The sequence below is a fragment of the Tachyglossus aculeatus genome, chromosome 1 (assembly GCF_015852505.1).
Source record: "Tachyglossus aculeatus isolate mTacAcu1 chromosome 1, mTacAcu1.pri, whole genome shotgun sequence".
Lineage (NCBI taxonomy): Eukaryota > Metazoa > Chordata > Mammalia > Monotremata > Tachyglossidae > Tachyglossus > Tachyglossus aculeatus.
The window spans coordinates 40849819-40872488 of NC_052066.1; the positions used below are offsets into that span (position 1 = coordinate 40849819).

At 44.9% G+C, this 22670-nt stretch overlaps 1 protein-coding gene across 1 annotated transcript; it reads right to left on the bottom strand.

The window, feature by feature from the left end:
- Positions 1–725: 725 nt before the first annotated feature.
- Positions 726–7484, bottom strand: IL12A (interleukin 12A). The gene is made up of 6 exons (XM_038749781.1): positions 7443–7484; positions 6328–6467; positions 4334–4447; positions 4213–4251; positions 3978–4124; positions 726–1334 (listed from the first exon to the last, which is right to left on the bottom strand). The coding sequence occupies exons 1-6, from the start codon at positions 7453–7455 to the stop codon at positions 1164–1166; spliced, it is 624 nt and encodes a 207-aa protein (XP_038605709.1). The 5' UTR covers positions 7456–7484; the 3' UTR covers positions 726–1163.
- Between the last annotated feature and the right edge of the window lie 15186 nt (positions 7485–22670).

Here is a 22670-nt window from a genome sequence, read left to right on the forward strand (position 1 = left end):
AAGTACAAATCAGCAACATATAGAGACAGTTCCTACCCTTCCCAAGCATTGAATAAATATGATTGAGTGAATGAATGAGTGAAGGTGATGGGGCTGGGATTAGAACCCATGATCTCTGACTCCCAAGCCTGTGCTCTTGCCACTAAACCATGCTGCTTCTCTACTAAGCACTGGGGTGGATACAAGCAAATCATGTTGGACACAGTCCCTGTCCCATGTGGAGCTCACAGTCTCAACCCCCTTTTTACAGGTGAGATGTGAGGCCCAGAGAAGTGAAGCAATTTGCCCAAGGTCATACAGCAGACGTGTGGTGGAGTCAGGATTAGAACCCATGACCTTCTGACTCCCAAGCTCATACTGTATTCACTATGCCATACTGCACCTGGGGCTTCCAAAGGCAGAGGGGAGGCAGACTCACCAGGTGGGGGCTGGCCAGCTCTGGAGAGGTGGGGCTGGCTAGAGGTCAGCCTGTTCTAAAACGGGATAAGACAATTGGGCCAATCTTAGCAGATGCAGATCAAGAGGAGACCTCAAGAGGAGGTCGGCAATAATATACTCAACAGCGGGTAAAAAAATCCAAGTCATTAGGTTACAATAATATTTTTCCAATGCTTTTATTCACAAAAGAACCAAATTCACAAGGTAGTTTCCTAAATTGGCTAGATAATAAATACTTTAATAAATTATGGAATAAATAAATACATATAATTTAATTCTCACACCCTTTCAATTGCTTTCTACTTCATAAATAAATATTCTAAAATAAGTTATATTTGAGTGATATTTTTGAGAACTTTTTGGGATAGAAATAGCTTATAAATCTTGCTCTACTATTTAAGTATGGTTATAAAAAAGATCATGAAGGGCAAGAACATATTTTGCTCAGCATTTTCTCAAGAAAATTGAACAGGAACTTATCCCTAATCCGTTGTAACATATACTTTAAATGAATAATTTATTTTGAGAAATGTACTGAATGCAGTGAATTTTACCCTTCAACTATTTTTTTGATGTTCAATGTAATCAAATGCAATGGACTAAGCTGTGGTCAGAGAGAATCTTGTCATTTCTCCCCACATCCCCTTCTTTCACCAATGGTTAAGTTTTCTTTGGTCTAATATTCGCGAGGAATCACTTTCAAGGCTCGATAATGATGACAAACTTCAAGAATTCTGGTAGTTCATCAGTCTGTTGATTGTCACAACACGGATTCTGAATGCCTGAAGAAGTATGCAGAGTTTGATCTTGGTTTTATAAAAGTCGTCTGTCCTATAACTTGTAGTTGGTGTGGAGAGCGTATCTGGGGCTTCCGAAGGCACAGGGATATTCAAAGCCTAAAAATAAAAATACTGTGGTTGATATATTGTGGTTGCTGGAGAAGCAGCGTGGCTCAGTAGAAAGAGCAAAGGCTTTGGAGCCACAGATCATGGGTTCAAATCTCGGCTCTGCCAATTGTCAGCTGTGTGACTTTGGGCAAGTCACTTAACTTCTCTAGGCCTCAGTTCCCTCATCTGTAAAATGGGGATTAAGACTGTGAGCCCCCGGTGGGACAACCTGATCACCCTGTAACCTCCCCAGCACTTAGAACAGTGCTTTGCACATAGTAAGTGCTTAATAAATACCATCATTATTATTATTATGTAGATTCCATCATTAAAACATATATTAGTACAAATGTATGAAGCCAGCCCATCAGATCCCACCACACATTCAGTTATTATATTTCCCAAAGCTACTTCCAGCCAGATGGCCAGGCAGAACACAAGAGAAATGTACCGCTCATTATTCACACATGCATCTTGAACAGCTCTTTGAAAAGATCCTTGAAGCTATTTAGGAAATCATCAGTGGGAGTTGTTTGCAAAGGAACAATTCAGTTAAGATGACATCTGTTGCAGCCACCAATTAATTGTGTTACCTTAGAACCAGAAAGGGATTGATTGCTATCAATCAGAACTCTTTAATCACTCAAAGGCCACTTATATCAGGCCTAGAAACAGCTATCTTAAGGATAACAACAATAATAATAATTCCATCTTGTGTCAAATGAATCTGGATTTGATGTCCAAATGAAGACCTCCTTTAGCTCTTTTTGCAGTAATTAATTGGATGCCTGCTTTCAGTAGTGTCTGAATGTTCACAAGGGGCTGGCTGCTTTGAAAGTTAGAATGAACTTTCTCTGTGAGAGACAGTGTGGTCTAATGGATAGAGCAGGGGCCTGGGAGTCAGAAGGGCTTGGGTCCTAATCCCAGCTCTGCCACTTAACTGCTATGTGTCCTTGGGTAAGCCCCTTGACTTCTCTGTGCCTCCATTACCTCATCTGTAAAATGGGGATTAAGACTGTGAGCCCCTTGTGGGACAGGGACTGTATTGGTGTGAATCAGAATATGCAGGAAGGACCTGCTTCAAGTGGAAAAGTGGCATTTCTAGGAACTTGAAGGGGCTGGACACATCTCCCATTTATATTATAAATAGACATTCCCCCTCACCTATCTTTCTCCTTAATAAGTTTCACCGGTGCAACAAGAACTCCATATGGATACATCCTGTTCCCCAGAACAAGAATATCTGCAATAGCAATGATGCACATACTGTATACACTTAGGAGGCTGGCTTTTCCCAAACTTTCTGAGGCAGATTTTAAGTCCTTGCCACCATCTGTAACCACGAAGTTTTATCTCTTCCCAGACATCGTTTCACTTAACATTTTTTGGGTATATGGCTGCCCTCTCAAACCACCTAGGAACAATTCAATCTAAAAAGCATCAAGAGCATGGGCCTGGGTGTAAGAAAGGCTTGGGTTGTAATCCTGGCTCCTCCACTTTCATTCATTCAATTCATTCAATCGTATTTATTGAGCGCTTACTGTGTGCAGAGCACTGTACTAAGCCTTGGGAAGTACAAGTTGGCAACATATAGAGACGGTCCCTACCCAACTGTGGGTTCACAGTCTAGAAGACTGTGAAACTTAGGTGGAGCCAATCTCCTAACTGTATACAGTATGTGCATCATTGCTATTGCAGATATTCTTGTTCTGGGGAACAGGATGTATCCGTATGGAGTTCTTGGTTCACCAGTGAAACTTATTAAGGAGAAAGATAGGTGAGGGGGAATGTCTATTTATATTATAAATGGGAGATGGTGTCCAGCCCTTCCAAGTTCCTAGAAATGCCACTTTTCCACTTGCCTGCTTTGTGAGCTTGGGCAAGTAACTTCACTTCTCTAGGCCTCAGTTACCTTATCTGTAAACTGGGGATTAAGATTGTGAGCCCTATATGGGATAGGGACCGTGTCCAACTCGATTTGTTTGTATCTACCCTAATGCTTAGTACAGTGTCTGGCACACAGTAAGCACTTAACAGATACCATAAAAAATTAGGTGATTGGTAGATAACCTATGAACTCCTAGACCCAGAAAGTGTCATTATATAGCAAACCAGGCTCGATTGTTTCCAGTCAAACTGCTACTTATTAATTCACTGTGAGGAAAGTGTTTGTCGCTATTATTGAACATGCTGAGCCAGCACAGACAATAAAGATGTTACCAGCGTAAGAAAAATAAGGGCACCTATGGTACTGAGGCTGATGAGAAAATGTAATATACTTGGTTTCTCCTTTCAAATAATTGATTTTCCAGGGAATCTGGGATTGAGAGAATTGATAACATGTCTGCAGGCAACTGTTTGGGTTCTTAGATTCAAGATACGGGTGCAATGAGATAATTCAAGGTGTTACCATAAAAATGATTAAGACTCTTAGGGCTGTACCAGTCCGGATTGGGAGATGGAGAGTAAACTCAATGGGATTCTCCATTGCTAACCACATGACAATTAGGTCTTTTCATTTTGAGGAAATGATGCACCCATTTCTTTTCCCCCCAGTGTCTAGGTTTTAATACGCCAAGTGGCAGAAGGAGGTCTTTTCAAAGTGCTCAATGAATACGACTGATTGATCGATTAATAATAGGAAAGATTTACCTGCATCAGTTCGTCTATTGCAGCCAACATATTTTGATCCAGAGAAATCTGCCTCCTATGATCACTCGAAAGAGTTTTATTGATTGCCTTGAACTCCACTCTGTATTTTTCCAGGTCCTCAGCGATGCTTTTCAAGCACCTTTGGCTCTATGAGACATTAAGTATAGAATAAGGAAATACTGCCAGTGGCCCAAATTATACTTTTTTAAGCTTTAATTTGTTGACTTTTGCTCACCAGATTTAGATAGGCTTCTGCTTTTACACAAATGCCATTCTGGAAGGAGAAATCAGATATATTATACACAGTCATTCCAAGGTTATTCAAATTGAAGTACACTACTTAAATTCTCCTCTACCTTGGTTAACTCTTCCAGAAAACATGCCTTCATAGTATTTATTTGGTTTCTAGTGATATCTTCATGGTCAATCTCATCAGAGGTGCAGGAGTAAAGTTCCAATATTTGACTTGCCTGTGGAAATAATTAAAAGGGCACAGCTTGAATCAGCATACTGAATGTCATAGTTGGTGATTTTAATTGGTGAGGAGGGGACTCATGACAATGTGAGTTATGACAGAAGTGGTTGCCCTTTACTTCCATCTCCTATTCCCACAGGAAATTCTGGTTAACCACCAAAAGGTAGGAAAAGACTCATTTACATCTTCTTTCTCTCCCTCACCCCTCTTCTCCTGCACGGAGGATGTCTTTCATTGGATGTCATGTCTTCCATTCTGTAAACATTATAAATCATTTTGACAAGCTGGGCTAATCAGTATCCACATCCTCCAGTGAGTTGCAGACACTGGGTTTTCTAAGACATATTTTTTTCTGGGAAATGGATGTGTTTCAAGAGCATCTTTTTGAAGTACAATAAAAAAAAAAGGGAGGAATGAAAAAGGGGGGGGGAGGGAAATGCATGGTTGGATGTAACAATCCAGCACAGTCTAGTCCCATAAGTAAAATGAGAACAGTTCCAGTGGCTAGTCATATATGCTATATGAAGATACATGCCTAGATAAAATATGTTTGAAAACTACTTCAATCAAATTATTGGCTTATATCTATGGTGGGTTTAATTTTACAAGCAGAATGGTCCAGTGTCAGGCCTGGGTGTCAGAGAGTCCTGGGGTTTAGTCCTGACTCCCCAAATTGTCTGCTGTAAAGCCTTGGGCAAGTCACTTAACTTTTCTGTGCCTCAGTTTCCTCCTCTGTAAAATGAGGATTAAATACCTAGTCACTTTCCTACTTAGACTCTGAACCCTGTGTGGGATAGGGACTGTGTTGGATCTGATCAACCTCAGTCTATGCCAGTGGTTGGTGCACAGAAAGTACTTATCAAATACCTCAGTCATTATTATTATTCACAAGGTAAAGGACAACTCTTCTGTGGCTCTGAGAAATCCTGTTACTTGTTCCTCCATGACAAGATAGTGCTTTCACTTTGTCATGGTACTTTTAACCCTAAATCAAAGTTAAGCACCACATTCTCCTTTATTGACATATATGGTAACTACATTAGACTTTTACCCAGAACCATATTCTTATTGGATTTTGTTGAACATATAAAACCATGTAAGATAAAAAGTTACTTTCCCATGCCAATAACCTGTGAAAGGCTACTTTTTAAGTTGCTTGATAGACTATTTACTAAAAATCAAATAAACTAATTCAGAGTAAGGAGTGGGTAGACGCCTACTGATTAAATGGAGTTTTTTAAATTAATTCATTCAATCACATTTATTGAGCGCTTACTGTGTGCAGAACACTGCACTAAGCACTTGGAAAGTCCAATTTGGCAACAGAGACAAGCCCTATCCAACAACGGGCTCACAGTTACAAAACAAAACAATGGCAAGTAAATCAAAAATGAAACACAAAACAAGCAAGAAAACATAAACAGAATTTTAAATATCCAAAGGTCAAAGAAGAGAAAAGCAGACATCACTTCACACCAAAACTTCTGCTTTTGAATATGGACACCTGGCTAGATGAAGCTTTAAAATCAAATAGAAAAGTAACAGACTAGATTACACAGTGAATTAAAGTGGATAATTGCTTTCACACATCCTTGTAAAAGAGTCATTTTTCTGACCCCATAGTAATGTCAGTTTGGCAATATGAATTCAACGCCAACAGCTGCCTCCTCCCAGAAATGACCATTTTCGGTGGGGACAGGAACTATCTATGGGCTCATCAGTCCCCCCCGGCCCCCTCCTCGATGATGGCTCCCATTCAACCTGTACAGGTTTATTTATGTGTGCAGACAAATGCGAAAAGTAATAATAGCCGTCAAACGTCAGCCAAGCCCCGGGGTGTTGGTGCAGAAACCAAAGCTTCGGCCGCCCACTTACCTTTTGCCAAGTGCTGCTTATAGCACCTAGGAGCTTTTTGGCGATGTTGGGGTACTGAGGGTTTGGCTGTGGGTTCAGCGGGTACGTCCTGATCCAGCTGAGCTGTTCCAGCAGGATAATGGCAGCGGTGAAGAGGACACCTAGAGGAGACGGTGTTCGGTGTTTGCTCCATCAGTGACCCGATGCTGTCCAGCGCTCTTGCCCGAGGCCCACCCCTTCATCCTGCCTCCTCCTCCTCCTCCTCTTTCTCCTCTCTCCCCCCCCCCCCCCCCCAACCTCCTCCTCATCGTCCTGCTCCTGGGTTCTGGGCTGGCTAGCCGCCCCAATGGGCTGCAGGATTGCCCAGGCCGGTGTGCCTCCCGGCTCTCCAGCCCATCCTTCTTTCCAAATCCCACTGGGCCCATCGCTATGGGGGGTGGGCGCCGGGGGGGAGAGAGGGGGGGAGTGAGGATCATTTCCAGGATCATTTCCACCCGAGGGCCGCCAGGCCGTCCGTGGGCCGTCCGGGGGACAGTCTGGGGGTGATCTGGTGAACGGTTTGGGGGTCGGCCGGTAGTAGTCCGGGGGACAGTCTGGAGGTCGTCCGAGGGACAGTCCGGGGAGACAGTCCGGGGGTCGTCCGAGGGGACAGACCGGGGGTCTTCCAGGGGGACAGTAATGGGGTCGTCCGGGGGGACAGTCTGGGGACAGTCCGGGGGTCGTCCAGGGAGACAACCCGGGGGTCGTCCGGGGGTCGTCCGGGGACAGGCCGGTGGTCGTCCGGGGAGACAGTCCGGGGGTCGTCCGAGGGGACAGTTCAGTGATCGTCTGGGGGTCATCCGGGGGACAGTCCGGGGGACAGTCCGGGGGTCGTCCGGAGGACAGTCCGGGGGTCGTCCGAGGGGACAGTCCAGGGACAGCCCGGGGGTCGTCCGGGGACAGTCCGGGGGTCGTCCGAGAGGACAGCCCGGGGCTCGTCCGGGGGGACAATCCGGAGGTCGTGCGGGAAGGAGCGGGAAACCACCCGTCCGGGGGTCCGTCGGGGGTGGGAGTTGGGGGTCGCGCCTCCCCCGTCCCCCCCCCTTTCCCCCTGCCCCCCGGCGGCGGCGGCGGCGGCGGCGGCGGCTCCTCCTCACCGGGCCGGGCCATGGGGGCGACGCTGGGGGCGAAGGCTCCGGGTCCGGCGGGGCCCCCCGCCTTTATAGGCGGCCCCGGGGAGCCGCGCAGGACTTTCCCGGGCCTCCTGCCCCCCTCCTCCATCCGCCCCCCCCGCCCCCCCCAGTCCCGGGATCGCCCCCCACTTCGCCCTCCATCGGCTCGTCGCTCCCACGGCAAGTCCGGCCTCCGCCGTCCGGCCCCCGGGCCGCCCGGACACCCCCAGAACCTCCCCCCGGACCGCCCCCCCGCAGCCCCCGGACGGGACGAAACCGAAACCGAAACCGAAACCAAGGACTTCGGGGGGCAGGACCGGCTCAGTCATTCATTCATTCATCCATAATGATGATAATAATAATGATAATAATGATGATGCCATTTGTTAAGCGGTCACTATGTACAAAGCACTGTTCTAAGCTCTGGGGAAGATGCAAGGTGATCAGGCTGTACCACGGGGGGCTCACAGTCTTCATCCCCATTTTACAGATGAGGGAACTGAGGCACAGAGAAGTTAAGTGACTTGCCCAAGTTCACACAGCTGACAGTTGCCAGAGCCGGGTCTTGAACCCATGACCTCTGACTGCCAAGCCCGTGCTCTTTCCATTGAGCCACGCTGCTTCTCCATCCATCCATCATGATAATAATAATGATGACGGTATTTGTTAAGTAGTACTTACTATGTGCCAAGCACCGTTCTAAGCTCAGGGGGAGATACAGGGTAGTCAGGTTGTCCCCACGTGGGGCTCACAGTCTTTATCTCCATTTTACAGATGAGGGAACTGAGGCACAGAGTAGTCAAGTGACTTGCCCAAAGTCACACAACTTACGAGTGGTGGAGCCGGGATTTGGACCCATGACCTCTGACACCCAATCCATCCATCCGTCCATCCATCCATCCATCCATCCATCCGTCCATCCATCCATCCATCCATCCATCCATCCATCCATTCATTCGTATTTATTACTTAGAATAATAGTAATGATGGTATTTCTTAAGTGTTTACTACATGCAAAGCACCGGTCTAAGCACTGGGGAGTATACAAGATTATCAGGTTGCCCCACGTGGGGCTCACAGTCTTCATCCCCATTTTACAGATGAGGTAGCTGAGGCACAGAGAAGTTAAGTGACTTACCCAAAGTCACACAGCTGACAAGCGGCGGAGCCAGGATTTGGACCCATGACCTCTGACTCCTAAGCCCGTGCTCTTTCCACTGAGCTACGCTACTTCTCTATTATTAGAGAACACTGTGTCAGCGCTTAGAACAGTGTTTTGCAAATAAATGCCATTATTATTATTATTATTATTATTATTATTATTATTAAGAGCTTACTGTGAACTAAGCATTTGTGAGGTACAACTTGGCAACAGATAGAGACGGTCCCTACCCAACAACGGGCTCACAGACTAGAAGTGGGAGACAGACAACAAAACAAAACAAATAGACAGGTGTCAATATCATCAGAATAAATAGAATTATAGCTATATACACGACATTAATAAAATTAACAGAGTAATACATATGTACAAATATACACAAGTGCAGTGAGCTCGGCTCGGCAGATCGGGTAATCAGGTTGTCCCACGTGGGGCTCACAGCCTTAATCCCCATTTTACAGATGAGGTAACCGAGGCACAGAGAAGATAAGTGACTTGCCCAAGGTCACACAGCAGACAAGTGAAGGAGTCGGAATTAGAACCCATGCCCTCTGACTCCCAAGCCCGGGCTCTTGCCACTAAACCACTCTGCTTCTTAATATTGTTTTCATTATTACTTTAATATTTGTTACGCACTTGCAATGTGTGAGGTACTGGGTTCTGATCCCAACTCCACCACTTATCTGCTCTCTGACACTCGGCAGGTCACTCAAGTTCTCTGCGCCTCAGTTACCTCACTTGTAAAATGGGGATTAAGACTGTGAGCCCAAGTGGGACAGGGACTGTGCCCAATGCCATTTGCTTGTATCCACCCCAACGCTTAGCACAGGGTCTGGCATTTATTCACTCATTCAATCATATTTATTGAGCACTTACCATGTGCAGAGCACTGTACTAAGTGCTTGGGAGTAAGCACTTAACCAATGTCACTGTCATTATTATTATCATTATTTTCAATAATATTAATAAACACTGTACTGTTCTCATTGCTGGGGCTGGGCACAGTCCCATCCTACAAGGAGCTCACAGTCTAAGGTATAAACTCAATCACGGCCACCAGGGTGCCCTTTGAGGCTGCTAGACAAGATAGTGCCGACTTAGCAACTCCCTTCCACAGCTTCCTCCGGCCTTCCCCACCTATCAAAATCCAGATTCAACACCCCCAATCAATTCTCCCACTTCAAGCCCCTCTGCCCTGACTGGAACCAGCCCCTAAGTGGGCAGAGGGAAGAAACTTTAGGAATGCATGAAACAGAGACGGGGTCAGATTTGAATCAAAATCTGGGAAAACGTCCTGAGCCGTGAGTCCCCTTCCACACACGGTCTCCAGAACAATGAGATAAACACTGGGTGATGGGGGAGGACCTGGCCAGGGGCAATTGCGCTGGCAAACCAAACGATGATACAATTCCAAAACCACATATTTTCTCCAAATAGGGACTATTTTAGTACAGTAACCACCCTAGGCTGTTCCTATTTGCCAATGAGCAGCACGTGGCAGGATGCCAATGGGCTGGGGATGCACGTCTCAGGTCTGATCTCAATAGGGTGGGGCAGAAGTTGTGCCAGGACCAGGCAGACCTGGCTCCAAAAGTCCCCAACCCATGTGAGGCCAGGCCTGGACAGGGCTGTGCTGCTGGCCCCTGGTCCCAGGGATCTGTTCTCTGTTTGGTTGTCAGCCAGAGTCCCCTCCTCTCCCATAATAATAATAATAATAATAATAATTGTGGTATTTATTAAGGACTTACTATATTCCAGTCACTGTACTAAGCGCTGGAGTAGTTACAAGCAAATTGGGTTGGACGCAGTCCCTGCCCCGCGTGGGGCTCTGTTTTAATCCCCATTTCACAGATGTGGTAACTGAGGCCCAAGAAGTGGAGTGATTTGCCCAAGGCCATACAGCAGAGAGAAGTGGCAGAGCTGGGATTAGAACTCCTTTCTGACTCCCAGGCCCATACTCTATCTACTATCGAGAAGCAGTGTGGCTCAGTGGAAAGAGCACAGGCTTTGGAGTCAGAGGTCATGGGTTCAAATCCTGCCTCCGCCAATTGTCAGCTGTGTGACTTTTGGCAAGTCACTTAACTTTGGAGAAGCAGCGTGGCTCACTGGAAAGAGCCCGGGCTTTGGAGTCGGAGGTCATGGGTTCAAATCCCAGCTCCGCCAACTGTCAGCTGTGTGACTTTGGGCAAGTCACTTAACTTCTCTGCGCCTCAGTTCCCTCATCTGTAAAATGGGGATTAAGACTGTGAGCCCCCAGTGGGACAACCTGATCACCTTATAACCTCCCCAGCACTTAGAACAGTGCTTTGCACATAGTAAGCACTTAATAAATGCTATCATTATTATTATTATTATCTGTGCCTCAGTTACTTCATCTGTAAAATGGGGATTAAAGACTTTGAGCCCACTGTGGGACAACCTGATCAGCTTGTAACCTCCCCAGTGCTTTGCACATAGTAGGTGCTTAATAAATGTCATTATTATTAATATTATTATTATTACTACACCAAGCTCCCATCTTACTCCACCCCAAAGTCCTGCACCTTGTGCTTGGCATCTTCTTCAGTGACTGGCCAGCCACCACCAACCCCTCTGGGAAAGCCCACTCGCCACCTTGCTTTCCAGTCAGAAACGTTTTTGACTTTCACCAGTGGCTGGAAGAATCCCAACTGGGCGGCAGCAGGCATCAGCACAGCCTCTGTCTCGCCTGAGCGACATCTGGCCCATCTGGGGCTTGGCAGGACCCACGTTGCTGCTAACCTGAAAGTGCTTTCACTGTTTAAAAATGGGTGGGATGGACGGAACTGGCTTGGGGGAGGAGGGTGAAGGGTCTCCAGGTTCACCTTTTCCACCCTGTTGCATGGCCTTCAGAACAGAAAGCTCCAACAATGGGGAAGAGAAAAGGGCTGGATATGCATCATCATGCTCTGGGGCCAGGATTGGCCATCCAGTAATAATTATAATAATAATGGCATTTATTAAGCATTTACTATGTGCAAAGCACTGTTCTAAGCACTGGGGAGGTTACAAGGTGATCAGGTTGTCCCATGGGGGGCTCACAGTCTTAATCCCCATTTTGCAGATGAGGTAACTGAGGCACAGAGAAGTTGAGTGACTTGCCCAAAGTCACACAGCTGACAAGTGGCAGAATTGAGATTTGAACCCATAACCTCTGACTCCAAAGCCCATGCTCTTCCACTGAGCCATGCTGCTTGATAAGGCCAATGCCCTCTCCCTCCAAGAAACTGAACCACTCCAGGTTCCTTAACTGTTGCAAACATATTCAGCTGTCTTTTCTCACAAACTGGAAAGGGCAGGATTGACTTGGACAGCAACTTCGCCTGGCTTGGCCTGAGCCCTCCCAAGGCACCAGCCTGGACAGGTAGAGCCAAGCCATGAATCGGAGATGGGCTAGGGAGCCTGGGGGCAGTCGTGTCCACCATGGGGAAGATGGCCCTGAGTTAGTGCCTGCTTGAGTTGGAAGTCTCCCCAGCCTGCTTACACTGTTAGAAGAGAGGCTGCAGCTGCTGCCCCTGGCCTGGGACCAGCTGCTTCTTCTGTTTCCAGAGGATGGCTGTGCTTTGCTGTTTACCCTTTATAACCTCCTCTAGTCTTAATTTTTTTCCTATTCCTCTCCCAGGGTGGATTGTTTCTAATTTCTGCATTCCTCTCTGTCCCCCTTCTCCCATTCTTTGCTTAAAATAAAGTTCTGTTGCTTTCTTGTATCTTCATTCCCATTCAGAAAGTCATGTTTCGGGGTTGGATTCAAAAATGACAAATGGATTGGTGTGTTGGGGGTGATGGGGGGAGAGTCGTGGTTTTTTCCCTGGAATTAAACCCTTGCCTTAGAGAAATCCCAGCCTCATTTTTTTAGTATGGTACTTCTTAAGCACTCACTATGTGCTAAGCACTTTTCTAATCACTGGGGTAGATTCAGCAAGTTAATCAGGTTGGACACAGTCCCTCTCCCACCCAGGACTCCTAGGCACAGCTCCAGGCACTTAGGGACACACAAATCAACAGAAAACATGGATGGTGTCTCTGGAGCATTTGTAATCTAATAGGGAAGACCAGAAGAAATAAATTATATATACTATATAAGTAAAGTATAAGAGCAGAAATACAAATGACAAAAACAAGTATGAATTAAATAATCAATTGAATAAATAGAAAACATCAACTGATGTACACTTAAGTACTAAGAAGGCTGAAGAGGACATGTAGATTGAAGTTTCCCAAATAAGCTGAATGAGAAATAAGAGGAAACTCCCTTCTATTTTCTGAGGCTGGAGGCTTCCTGAAGTGTTGAACGAGAGAGTTGGAGATGGCAGGTGGGGCAGAACAGACAGCATAATGGTTGGGCAAAGTTAATAATAATAATAATAATAATAATGGCATTTTTTCAGTGATGATGATGATGACGGTATTTGTTAAGCGCTTACTATGTGCCAAGCACATATTTTAGACTGTGAGCCCAATGTTGGGTAGGGACTGTCTCTATATGTTGCCAATTTGTACTTCCCAAGCACTTAGTACAGTGCTCTGCACATAGTAAGCACTCAATAAATATGATTGATGATGAAGCACTGTTCTAAGCGCTGGGGTAGATACAAGGTAATCAGGTTGTTCCATGTGGGGCTCACAGTCTTACTTCCCATTGCCAGATGAGGTAATTGTGGCACAGAAAAGTTAAGTGACTTGCCCAAGGTCATTCATTCATTTAATTGTATTTATTGAGTGCTTACTGTGTGCAGAGCACTGTACTAAGCGCTTGGGAAGTATAAATCAGCAACATATAGAGATGGTCCCTACCCAACAACGGGCTCACAGTCTAGAAGGGGAGACAGACAACAAAACAAAACAAGTAGATAGGTGTCAATAGCATCAGAATAAACAGAATTATAGCTATATATACATCATTAATAACATAAATATAGTAAATATGTACAAGTTAAATAGAGTAATAAATATGTACAAAAATAAACAAGTCTGTGGGGAGGGGAAGGGGGCAGGGCGGAGGGGTGATGGGGAGGGGAGGAGGAGGAGGAGAGGAAAAAGGGGTGCTCAGTCTGGGAAGCCCTCCTGGAGGAGGTGAGCTCTCAGTAGGGATTTGAAGGGAGGAAGAGAGCTAGCTTGGCCTATGTGTGAAGGGAGGGCATTCCAGGTCAGAGGATGGATGTGGGCCAGGGGTCGACGACGGAACAGATGAGAACGAGGCACACCCAGCAGACAGTGCCCAAACTGGGATTAGAACCCAGGTCCTTCTGACTCCCAGACCAATGCTCCATCCACTGAGTCATAAACATCATGAGAGCACTAATAATGGCGGAAATCAATTATTGGTATTTATTGAGCACTTACTCTCTGGAGAGCACTGTAGTAAGTGCTTGGGAGAGTACAATAGAGTTAGCAGACATGATCTTTGCTCTCAAGAAGAAGTCCCACTTTCCTCTGCTCTGTGGTTTCAGGCAGCTTAAACATAAGGTAAGTCATCCAGCCCTAGACACATTTGTCCTTAGTTCTGAGATCTTGTGCCCAGACAGGGTTGGGGGGACTCAGTGGAGAACACTACACTAAGCACTTGGGAAAGGACAGTACAGCAGAGTTGGTAGATATAATCTCTGTTCACAAGTAGTTTATGGTCTACAAGGGAGCGCCACATGTTTCAAATGCCTTTTTAAAATGTCCTTTCTTAAGCGCTTATTCTGGGCTAGCCACTGTACTAAGCTCTAGGAAGGTACAAGTTAATCAAGTTGGACATAGTCAATGTACCACATGGGGCTCACAGTCTTAATATTCTGTGCCAGGCACTGTACTATTAGACTGTGAGCCCACTGTTGGGTAGGGACTGTCTCTATATGTTGCCAACTTGTACTTCCCAAGCGCTTAGTACAGTGCTCTGCACACAGTAAGCGCTCAATAAATTCAATTGATTGATTGATTGATTACTAAATGTTGGGGTATATACAAGCTAATCAGGTTGGACATAGTCCATGTCTCACTTGGACTTAACCCTCATTTTACAGATGAGGTAATTGAGGCCCAGAGAAGTTAAGTGACTTGCCCAAGATCACACAGCGGACAGTGGTGGAGCCAGAATTAGTATCCAGCTTCTGACTTCCAGGCCCGTGCTCTATCTGCTGGGCCACGCCGTTTCTCTAACGCTCATCCTGGTTAATGTGAAAAAATCAACGGTAGCACAGCAAGATGCAGGTAGTGAGCATCAGGGGGATGGCACTCAGAGCGCGTGAGGCCTGTACTGACAGCAAGTGACCCCTCTTCCTCCCTACCCGTGGGCTCGCTCCACTGTGTTTGGATGACATGGCCTGCTGCAGCCACACTTCCATTCTGGACTCCTTCCCGGGTGCAGAGGCTGCTGAGTGGGATGGAGTACTGAGAGTCAGGAAGTGCTCAGGTTGGAGCTGTTCTCGCGCTGTGTGGGAGGCTGGTGTCCTGGTTCCCACAGCAAGTGGGACAAGTGGAGTCCCAGGCGTGGTTTATTAGAAAGAGGAGAAAGACCGGGAAAAGTCAAAGTGTGGCCCCAAAATGCAAGCCAGATGGAGCCTTCCAGACCCTGGCATTGGGGAAATGGCAAGGCCACAGTTGCCGCACACTCCAATTATCTGACTCAGGCTCAGGCCTGGTCAGTTTCTGTGCAAATCTTCCCCATGCTAGCTGCTAGTGGGGAAGTAATAATAATCAAAATTGTGGTATTTGTTAAGTGCTTACTATATGCCAGGCACTGTTCTAAACACTGGAGTGGATAAAAGCAATTCAGATTAGACACAGTCCCTGTCCCACATAGGGCTCACAGTCTTAATTCCTATTTTACAGATGAAGGAACTGAGGCCCAGAGAAGTTAAGTGACTTTCCCAAAGTCACACAGTAGACAAGTGGCAGAGATGCAACTAGAACCCAGGTCCTTCTGACTTCCAGACCCATGCTCTATTCACTAAGCCATGCTGCTTGGGAAGTCCCAAGCCAATCTATTAATCATGTGAGAGAAACAGCATGGCCTAATGGATACAGCATGAGCCAGGGAGTCAGAAGGACCTGGGTTCCAATCCCAGCTCCGTGACTTGTCTGCTGATGTCTGTGAGCAAGTCACTCAACTTCTCTGTGCCTCAGTTACCTCATCTGTAAATTGGGGATTAAGACTGTGAACCCCACGTGAGTCATGGACTGTAACCAAACTGATTAGCCATTTACCCCAGCACTTAGTATGGTGCCTGGAACATAGTATGCATTAAACAAATACCACACACACAAAAAATGATGCCCCCAAAACCATGCCTAAAAATCACATCTCACATATATCCCAGCATACCTCACAATGACTTAGTCACAGTTCATGATAAACATCTATAGACACCAAACAAGTCATCTTCAGAGGTAATAATAATAATAATAATAATTATGGTATTTGTTAAGCACTTACTTTGTGCCAGGCACTGTACTAAGCACTGGGGTGGACACAAGTGATTCAGGTTGGACACAGTTCCTGCCCAACATAGGACTCACAGTTTTAATCCCCATTTTAGAGACGAGGCCAAGTGAAGTGACTTGCCCAAGGTCACACAGTAGACAAGGGGCAGAGCCAGGATTAGAACCCACGACTTTCTGACTCCCAGGCTGGTGCTCGTACCAGGGCTAAGTCCTTCAGCTCATGAGTATTCATCGATTGCCTCACCACAATGCTAATACAGCTCTGTTCAGGTAATGTTAGAATTTGGGAAATGGTGACGGTAAAAATGCTTAGTTTCCTGCAAGATGGAGAAAAAAATAAGGAGCCTTTTTGTTCAGAGCCGGTCATGGCCACACATCCCTACCTCATCCATCTTCCACAAGGGGCTCATTCTCTTATCCCCATTTTACAGATGAGTTGATTAAGACACAGAGTGATTAAATGACCTGCCCTTGGGCAGGTCTTCCAACAGGTCAGCCAGTAGCAGGGCAGACTGGGGGAAAAATCCCATTCTTCAGGCTCCCAGTTAAATTCTCTCTCTACTGTATCACAATAGCTCTCCATCTCTATGGGATTAAGGGCAAATCTAAATTAGCACATATCTATCATGTACTGCTCCTAAAAGAAGCAGCGAGGCTTAGTGGAAAGAGCATGGGCTTGGGAGTCAGAGGTCATGGGTTCTAATTCTGGCTCTGCCACTTGTCTGCTGTTTGACTTTGGGAAAGCTACTTAACTTCTCTATGCCTGTTACCTCAACTCTAAAATGGGTATGAAGACTGTGAACCCCACGTGGGACAACCTGATTACCTTGTATCCACCCCAGTGCTTAGAACATTGCTTGGCACATAGTAAGTGCTTAACAAATACCATCATCATTATTTTTATTATCATTTTATTTATTTAAATTAATATAATATAATAATTTATATTACAGTCCCCTCTAGACAGTAAGCTCATTGTGGGCAGGGAACGTGTCTGTTATATTGTTATGTTGTACTCTCCCCAGAGCTCAGTACAGTGCTCTGCACACAGTAAGTGCCCAATAAATATGATTGTCTGGCTGGTCCTCTATCAGCGACCCCTAGACAGGCTTCTAGGCTGCAGCAGGTGCTGGGTTTGGGATGAGGGGGAGGAGCTGCCAAGTATCCCCACAGACACCTGTTGTCATCATACACCTGTTCTTTGGTGACCCACAGAATGCGAAACACGACACCAAACAAAGCTCCCATTCGAAAGAGGGCAAGTCCAGAAGGACAGTACCACAGAGGGCCTATTTATTCTTTAGAAAGAGGACGCTTGGTTCAGCTTTCCTTTCTCATAGTCTTCCTTCTGATCTCAGACAAAATCTTTCAGTTCAAGAGCTTTCTCAGGAGAAAAAAACCAGGAATGCACAAAGGCCACAATGCCTTTTCCTGTGGCTTCTAAACATGTCAGTTTCTGCAGTTTCTACCTTCTCCGGTTTCCAGTTCCCCACCGACCCCTGCTTGGGTTGTTTCAGGCCCCTCCCATCTCCATCTTACCGTTGAGTCAGATGCATTGATGTTTCTGTCCCTGGTGAGCCCTGTGCTACTGAAATCCCGATCAGTCAATCCATCAACCAATGGTATTTACTGAGTACTTACCGTGTGCACAGCACTGTACTAAGTGTTTAGGAAAGTACAATGGGACAGAGTCCGTAGACATGATCCCTGCCCACAAGGAGTTTACAGTCTAGAGGCGGAGTTACCTCAGTGTTATCCAGTGGCGGTCCCTTAGATTAGGAACCTCATAAGGGACAGGAATTCTGTATTATCTGCTTGTAACTGCCCCAGTGCTTAGCACAGTTCTTGGCACATTGTAAACAATAAATGCCCTAATTATCGTTGTTGTTATTATTATTATTATATCCTTCTTGCCCCTGGAAATGTATATAAAAATTAATAATAATAATGGTATTTGTTAAATGTTTACTATGTGCCAGGCACTGTACTAAGCGCTAGAGGGGCTGAATGCTAATGATCACAGACTAATTAAGTGAATTTATTCTCTAAAAGAGTTATAAAATGATTGATTTTGTACTTCAATTGAACAAAACAATTGCCTGTAGTAGTTTCAGGGCATCGGTCTGATGGTTTTCTGCAAATGATTTAGTTTAGGTTTGGGATCGTCTCCAAATTCCAAATGCGACCCGTTAGCGTTTACCTCATTTTGCGCAGTATTTACAGTGAAGTCTGAACATTTCTAGGAAGAGGTGGGGCTTAATTAACTTGCTCAGGTGCTTTAACAAAAGAGCTTTGGGACACTGCTCTCCTCTGGGATTGAGAACAAAGCTATCACCTTTGATGCCTATTGGACCTTCTTTATTCAAACACACTGAGAAAGTGTCTTTTCCCTACTTCCCTGTCATCCTAGATTGAATCCTTCATGAATTGAATGGGGGCCCAGCTTCCTGCTCCCCAATTTCCAAAGGAGAGACCTTAGTTCTCCCTGAAGAAGAAAGGAAAAAATGGCATTGTTCACTTTTTTTCTGGAAATTTTCATTAAATCACATTATGAAGTTATCATTTTCCTAGGTTGGATTTTCCTCCCATGTGAAGTCAACTTCAAATTGCCCTCATTTAATTCCCCCTACTTAGTATTCACTATCTTAATTTTATCCCTTGGATTAGTTGACCCTTATTTCGCCTCCCATTACTCCAATCTGGGGGACAACAAAGGAATTCCATTCTGAAATTTGAAAATTGTCAAATATTTAATCATGATCAATTTAACAATGTGCACAATTCTTTTAAACTTCTAAAGAAAATATTTCAATTGCCTAGGCCACTTCCTGGGGCAAAAGAATAAATAGCTCAAGCTATGGGATGAAGTCTCTGAGTTTCATTCCCCGGGAAACTAGGTAGTTTTCTTTCAGATTGAATTTTATCGAGGGGATTTTTGTGCCTGCACATTCTTGTAGCCATAAGAGATGTAATGACAGATAATTTAGGTATCTTTTAAAACTTACAAGCAAAAAACCCAGGCCTTGTCCAGAGTGACCCAGACAAGGACATATGATACACAGAAACAAGCAGAGACTCAGATCCAATGATAGGGAGGGGAAGTGGTAGCACAATATGATGGGGCAGTACAGATACTTTTCTGGACCCGTGTTTTAATTCTGGCTCTGCTGTGTGACTTCCAGCAAGTCACTTCACTTCTCTGGGCCTCAGTTACCTCACTTGTAAAATAATAATGATGGCATTTATTAAGCGCTTACTATGTGCAAAGCACTGTTCTAAGCTCTGGAGAGGTTACAAGGTGATCAGATTGTCCCACAAGGGGCTCACAGTCCCCCTTACATTCATGCATTCATTCATTCAATCGTATTTATTAAGCATTTACTGTGTGCAGATCACTGTACTAAGTACTTGGGAAGAACAAATTTTACAGACGGGGTAACTTAGTCCCATAAGAATATAAGCTCCTTGTGGGCAGAGAATAGTCACTTCTTTGTTTTGTCCTTTCCAAGTCCTCATCCAGCACATGGTTCCTGGCCCCATTGCCCTCAGAGATGGGTTGCATATTGGCCCCCTATCCAGTGCTAATCAATTGATTAATCATATTTTCCACCTACCCATCTGCTGTGGGCCAAGCTGGAGTCACCAGTGTTGACATTCCAGAGGCACCGTTAGCCACACTGGCTCAGCCACCCTCCTCCACCCACCCGGGGTGGCTACTGGTGGCTGAAGCCAGCTGATGAGGAGGTTACAAGTTGATCAGGTTGTCCCACGGGGGGCTCACAGTCCTAATCCCCACTTTACAGATGAGGTACCTGAGGCACAGAGAAGTGAAGTGACTTGCCCAATGTCAGCTGACAATTGGCAGAGTTGGGATTTGAACCCATGACCTCTGACTCCAAAGCCCATGCTCTTTCCACTAAGCCATGCTGCTTCTCCCAAAGAGCATATAACCAAAGGCTGTGGACTGTAATCTTGTTGTGGGCAGGGAATGGGTCTGTTTATTGTTGTATTGTACTCTACCAAATGCTTAGTACAATGCTCTGCACATTGTAAATGTTCAATAAATACAATTGACTGACAGTTCATTCTATACCTCTAGAACCAAGGGAGCATATCATTTCTATATTGATTATAGAGCGTTTGAGAGTAGCCAAAAAATGTTGCTTGAATTTTTATTTTATTTTATTATTTTATTTATTTTTTATTTTTCACTTTGCAGCTACATGAAAAGCTGCTTTATAGCCTTTACCGTAACAAAACCTAACTTTTTTTAAATGACATTTAGTAAGCGCTTTTTATGTGCAAAGCACTGTTCTAAGCACTGGGGAGGTTACAAGGTGATCAGGTTGTCCCACAGGAGCTCACAGTCCTAATCCCCATTTTACAGATGAGGTAACTGAGGCACAGAGAAGTTAAGTGACTTGCCCAAAGTCACACAGCTGACAATTGGCAGAGCTGGGATTTGCACCCATAACCTCTGACTCCAAAGCCCAGGCTCTTTCCACTGAGCCACACTCCTGAAGTGACATCCTCCCCATAAAAGCTGGTCATTATGTTTGGGCAGGAATTGTGTTTATTTATTTTATTGCACTATCCTAAGTGCTTAGCACAGTTCTCTGCACACAGTAAGTGCCCAGTAATTACGATTGATTGATTGATTAATTAAAGAATATTGATAAATTTGTTAGTTAACTCTTAGACTGATGCCAAACTCATTATTTTCAGACATTTGTTAAAAAGGCCCTTAAAATTTAGGGTTTAATTTTTCAGTAACTTTGTAAGTCTGCCTTCCTGGATTAGTAAGAAAAGCAAATTTTTTAAAAAGTAGCCAGAAAATAATTTAGGAAACTATTAAGAAAATGTAGCCTTCTGACATGTTGAGAAACACTGGCAATCATTCATCCTAGGGAAATAACGTTCATTCATTCATTCATTCAATCATATTTATTGAGCGCTTACTGTGTGCAGAGCACTGTACTAAGCACTTGGGAAGTACAAGTTGGCAACATATAGAGACGGTCCCTACCCAGCAGTGGGCTCACAATCTATAAGGGGGAGACATAACAAAACAAAACATATAAACAAAATAAAATAAATAGAATATGTACAAGTAAAATAAATAGAGTAATAAATATGTACAAACATATACATATATAAAGGTGCTGTGGGGAGGGGAAGGAGATAAGGTGGGGGATGGGGAGGGGGAGGAAGGGGAGAGGAAAGAGGGGGAGAGGAAGGAGGATGCTCAGTCTGGGAAGGCCTACTGGAGGAGGTGAGCTCTCAGTATCAATCAATCAATCACATTTTTTGAGCACTTACTGTGTGCAGAGCACTGTACTAAGCACTTGGGAAGTACAAGTTGTCAACATAAAGAAATGGTCCCTACCCAACAGTGGGCTCACAGTCTAGAAGACAGTCAGTAGGGCTTTGAAGGGAGGAAGAGAGCTAGCTTGGCAGTTGTGTGGAGGGAGGGCATAGTATTTATTCTATGTATATAAATCAGAGGTCTTAATGAGTGTTTAATGAATCTACATGTAAACAGATAGCTTCATACAGTATGTGCAACTAATTGAAATATATAATATGAACTGCTGGGAATATGTATAACAATCAATCATATTTACTGAAACTTTACTCTGTGCAGAGTACTGTACTAAGTGCCTGGGAGAGTGCTAATATAACATTCTCTGCCCACAGCAAGCTTATTTCTTATAATTCATGAATCTAAATACCAAAGTACAGCCTCCTAGTCACTGGTGCCTATTCCCTAAGGGTAGGCATTCTCTGTCTCCCCTCCCCACTTCTCCCCTGCCTTCCTCCCCTCCTCCCTTCCCCCCAACTACCCAGTTTTTTGGCCTGAAACCCGAGCCTTGCTTATCCCAAATCTCTGTCAAGTGCTGGGAGTGTCCAGTTAACCTTATTATTAATATCATCATTATTATTAGCATGGTAATTGTTAAGCACTTACTATGTCAAATGCTGTTTTAAGTGCTGGGTTAGATCACTCAGTCAATCAATCAATGATATTTATTGAGCACCTATTATGTACAGAGTACTGAACTAAGCGCTTAGGAGAGTACAATACAAAAGAGTTAGCAGACACATTTCCTGCCCCCAGCAAGCTTACAGTCTAGAAATACAAGTTTATAAGGTCGAAAACAGTCCCTGTTCTACATGGGACTTGCAGTCTAAGTTGAAAGGATCACAAGGCAGCTTCTGGCCTGTTAGCTCTCTGATGTCTGTCCTCTCTCCGTCCCCATCTCCACTTTAAACCCTGACACCCCCAAGCGCTTTGCCCTCATGATCAAAATGAAATGATCTTTGCTTTAAAAGGAAGAAAGAGAATTGCAGTGGGAGGGGGCGGCAGATGGACAGAGATCCAGAAAACCACATCAAGCTCGGAAAGGGAGCCCCTTATAGCTCTTCTCCCAGCAGGAAGCCTGATACTTGGAAAGGATTCTGTTTCCCTTTCAAACAGCAGCATAAAACTGAACTTGAACAAGGATCTGGCATGGGGCTGACAAGCACTTTCAATAAGATTGGAAAGCATTAAATGGCTCTGGAATTCCCACAAATGGTATGGTAAAAGCACCGACATTGAAAGC

Excerpts from the sequence above, each read along its gene's own strand:
- IL12A (XM_038749781.1), bottom strand. Across the intron at positions 4,448-6,327 it reads TAAGCAGCACTTGGCAAAAG|GCAAGTCAAATATTGGAACT; the intron begins GTAAGTGGGCGG and ends TTATTTCCACAG. Across the intron at positions 1,335-3,977 it reads CAATAGACGAACTGATGCAG|GCTTTGAATATCCCTGTGCC; the intron begins GTAAATCTTTCC and ends TTTTATTTTTAG.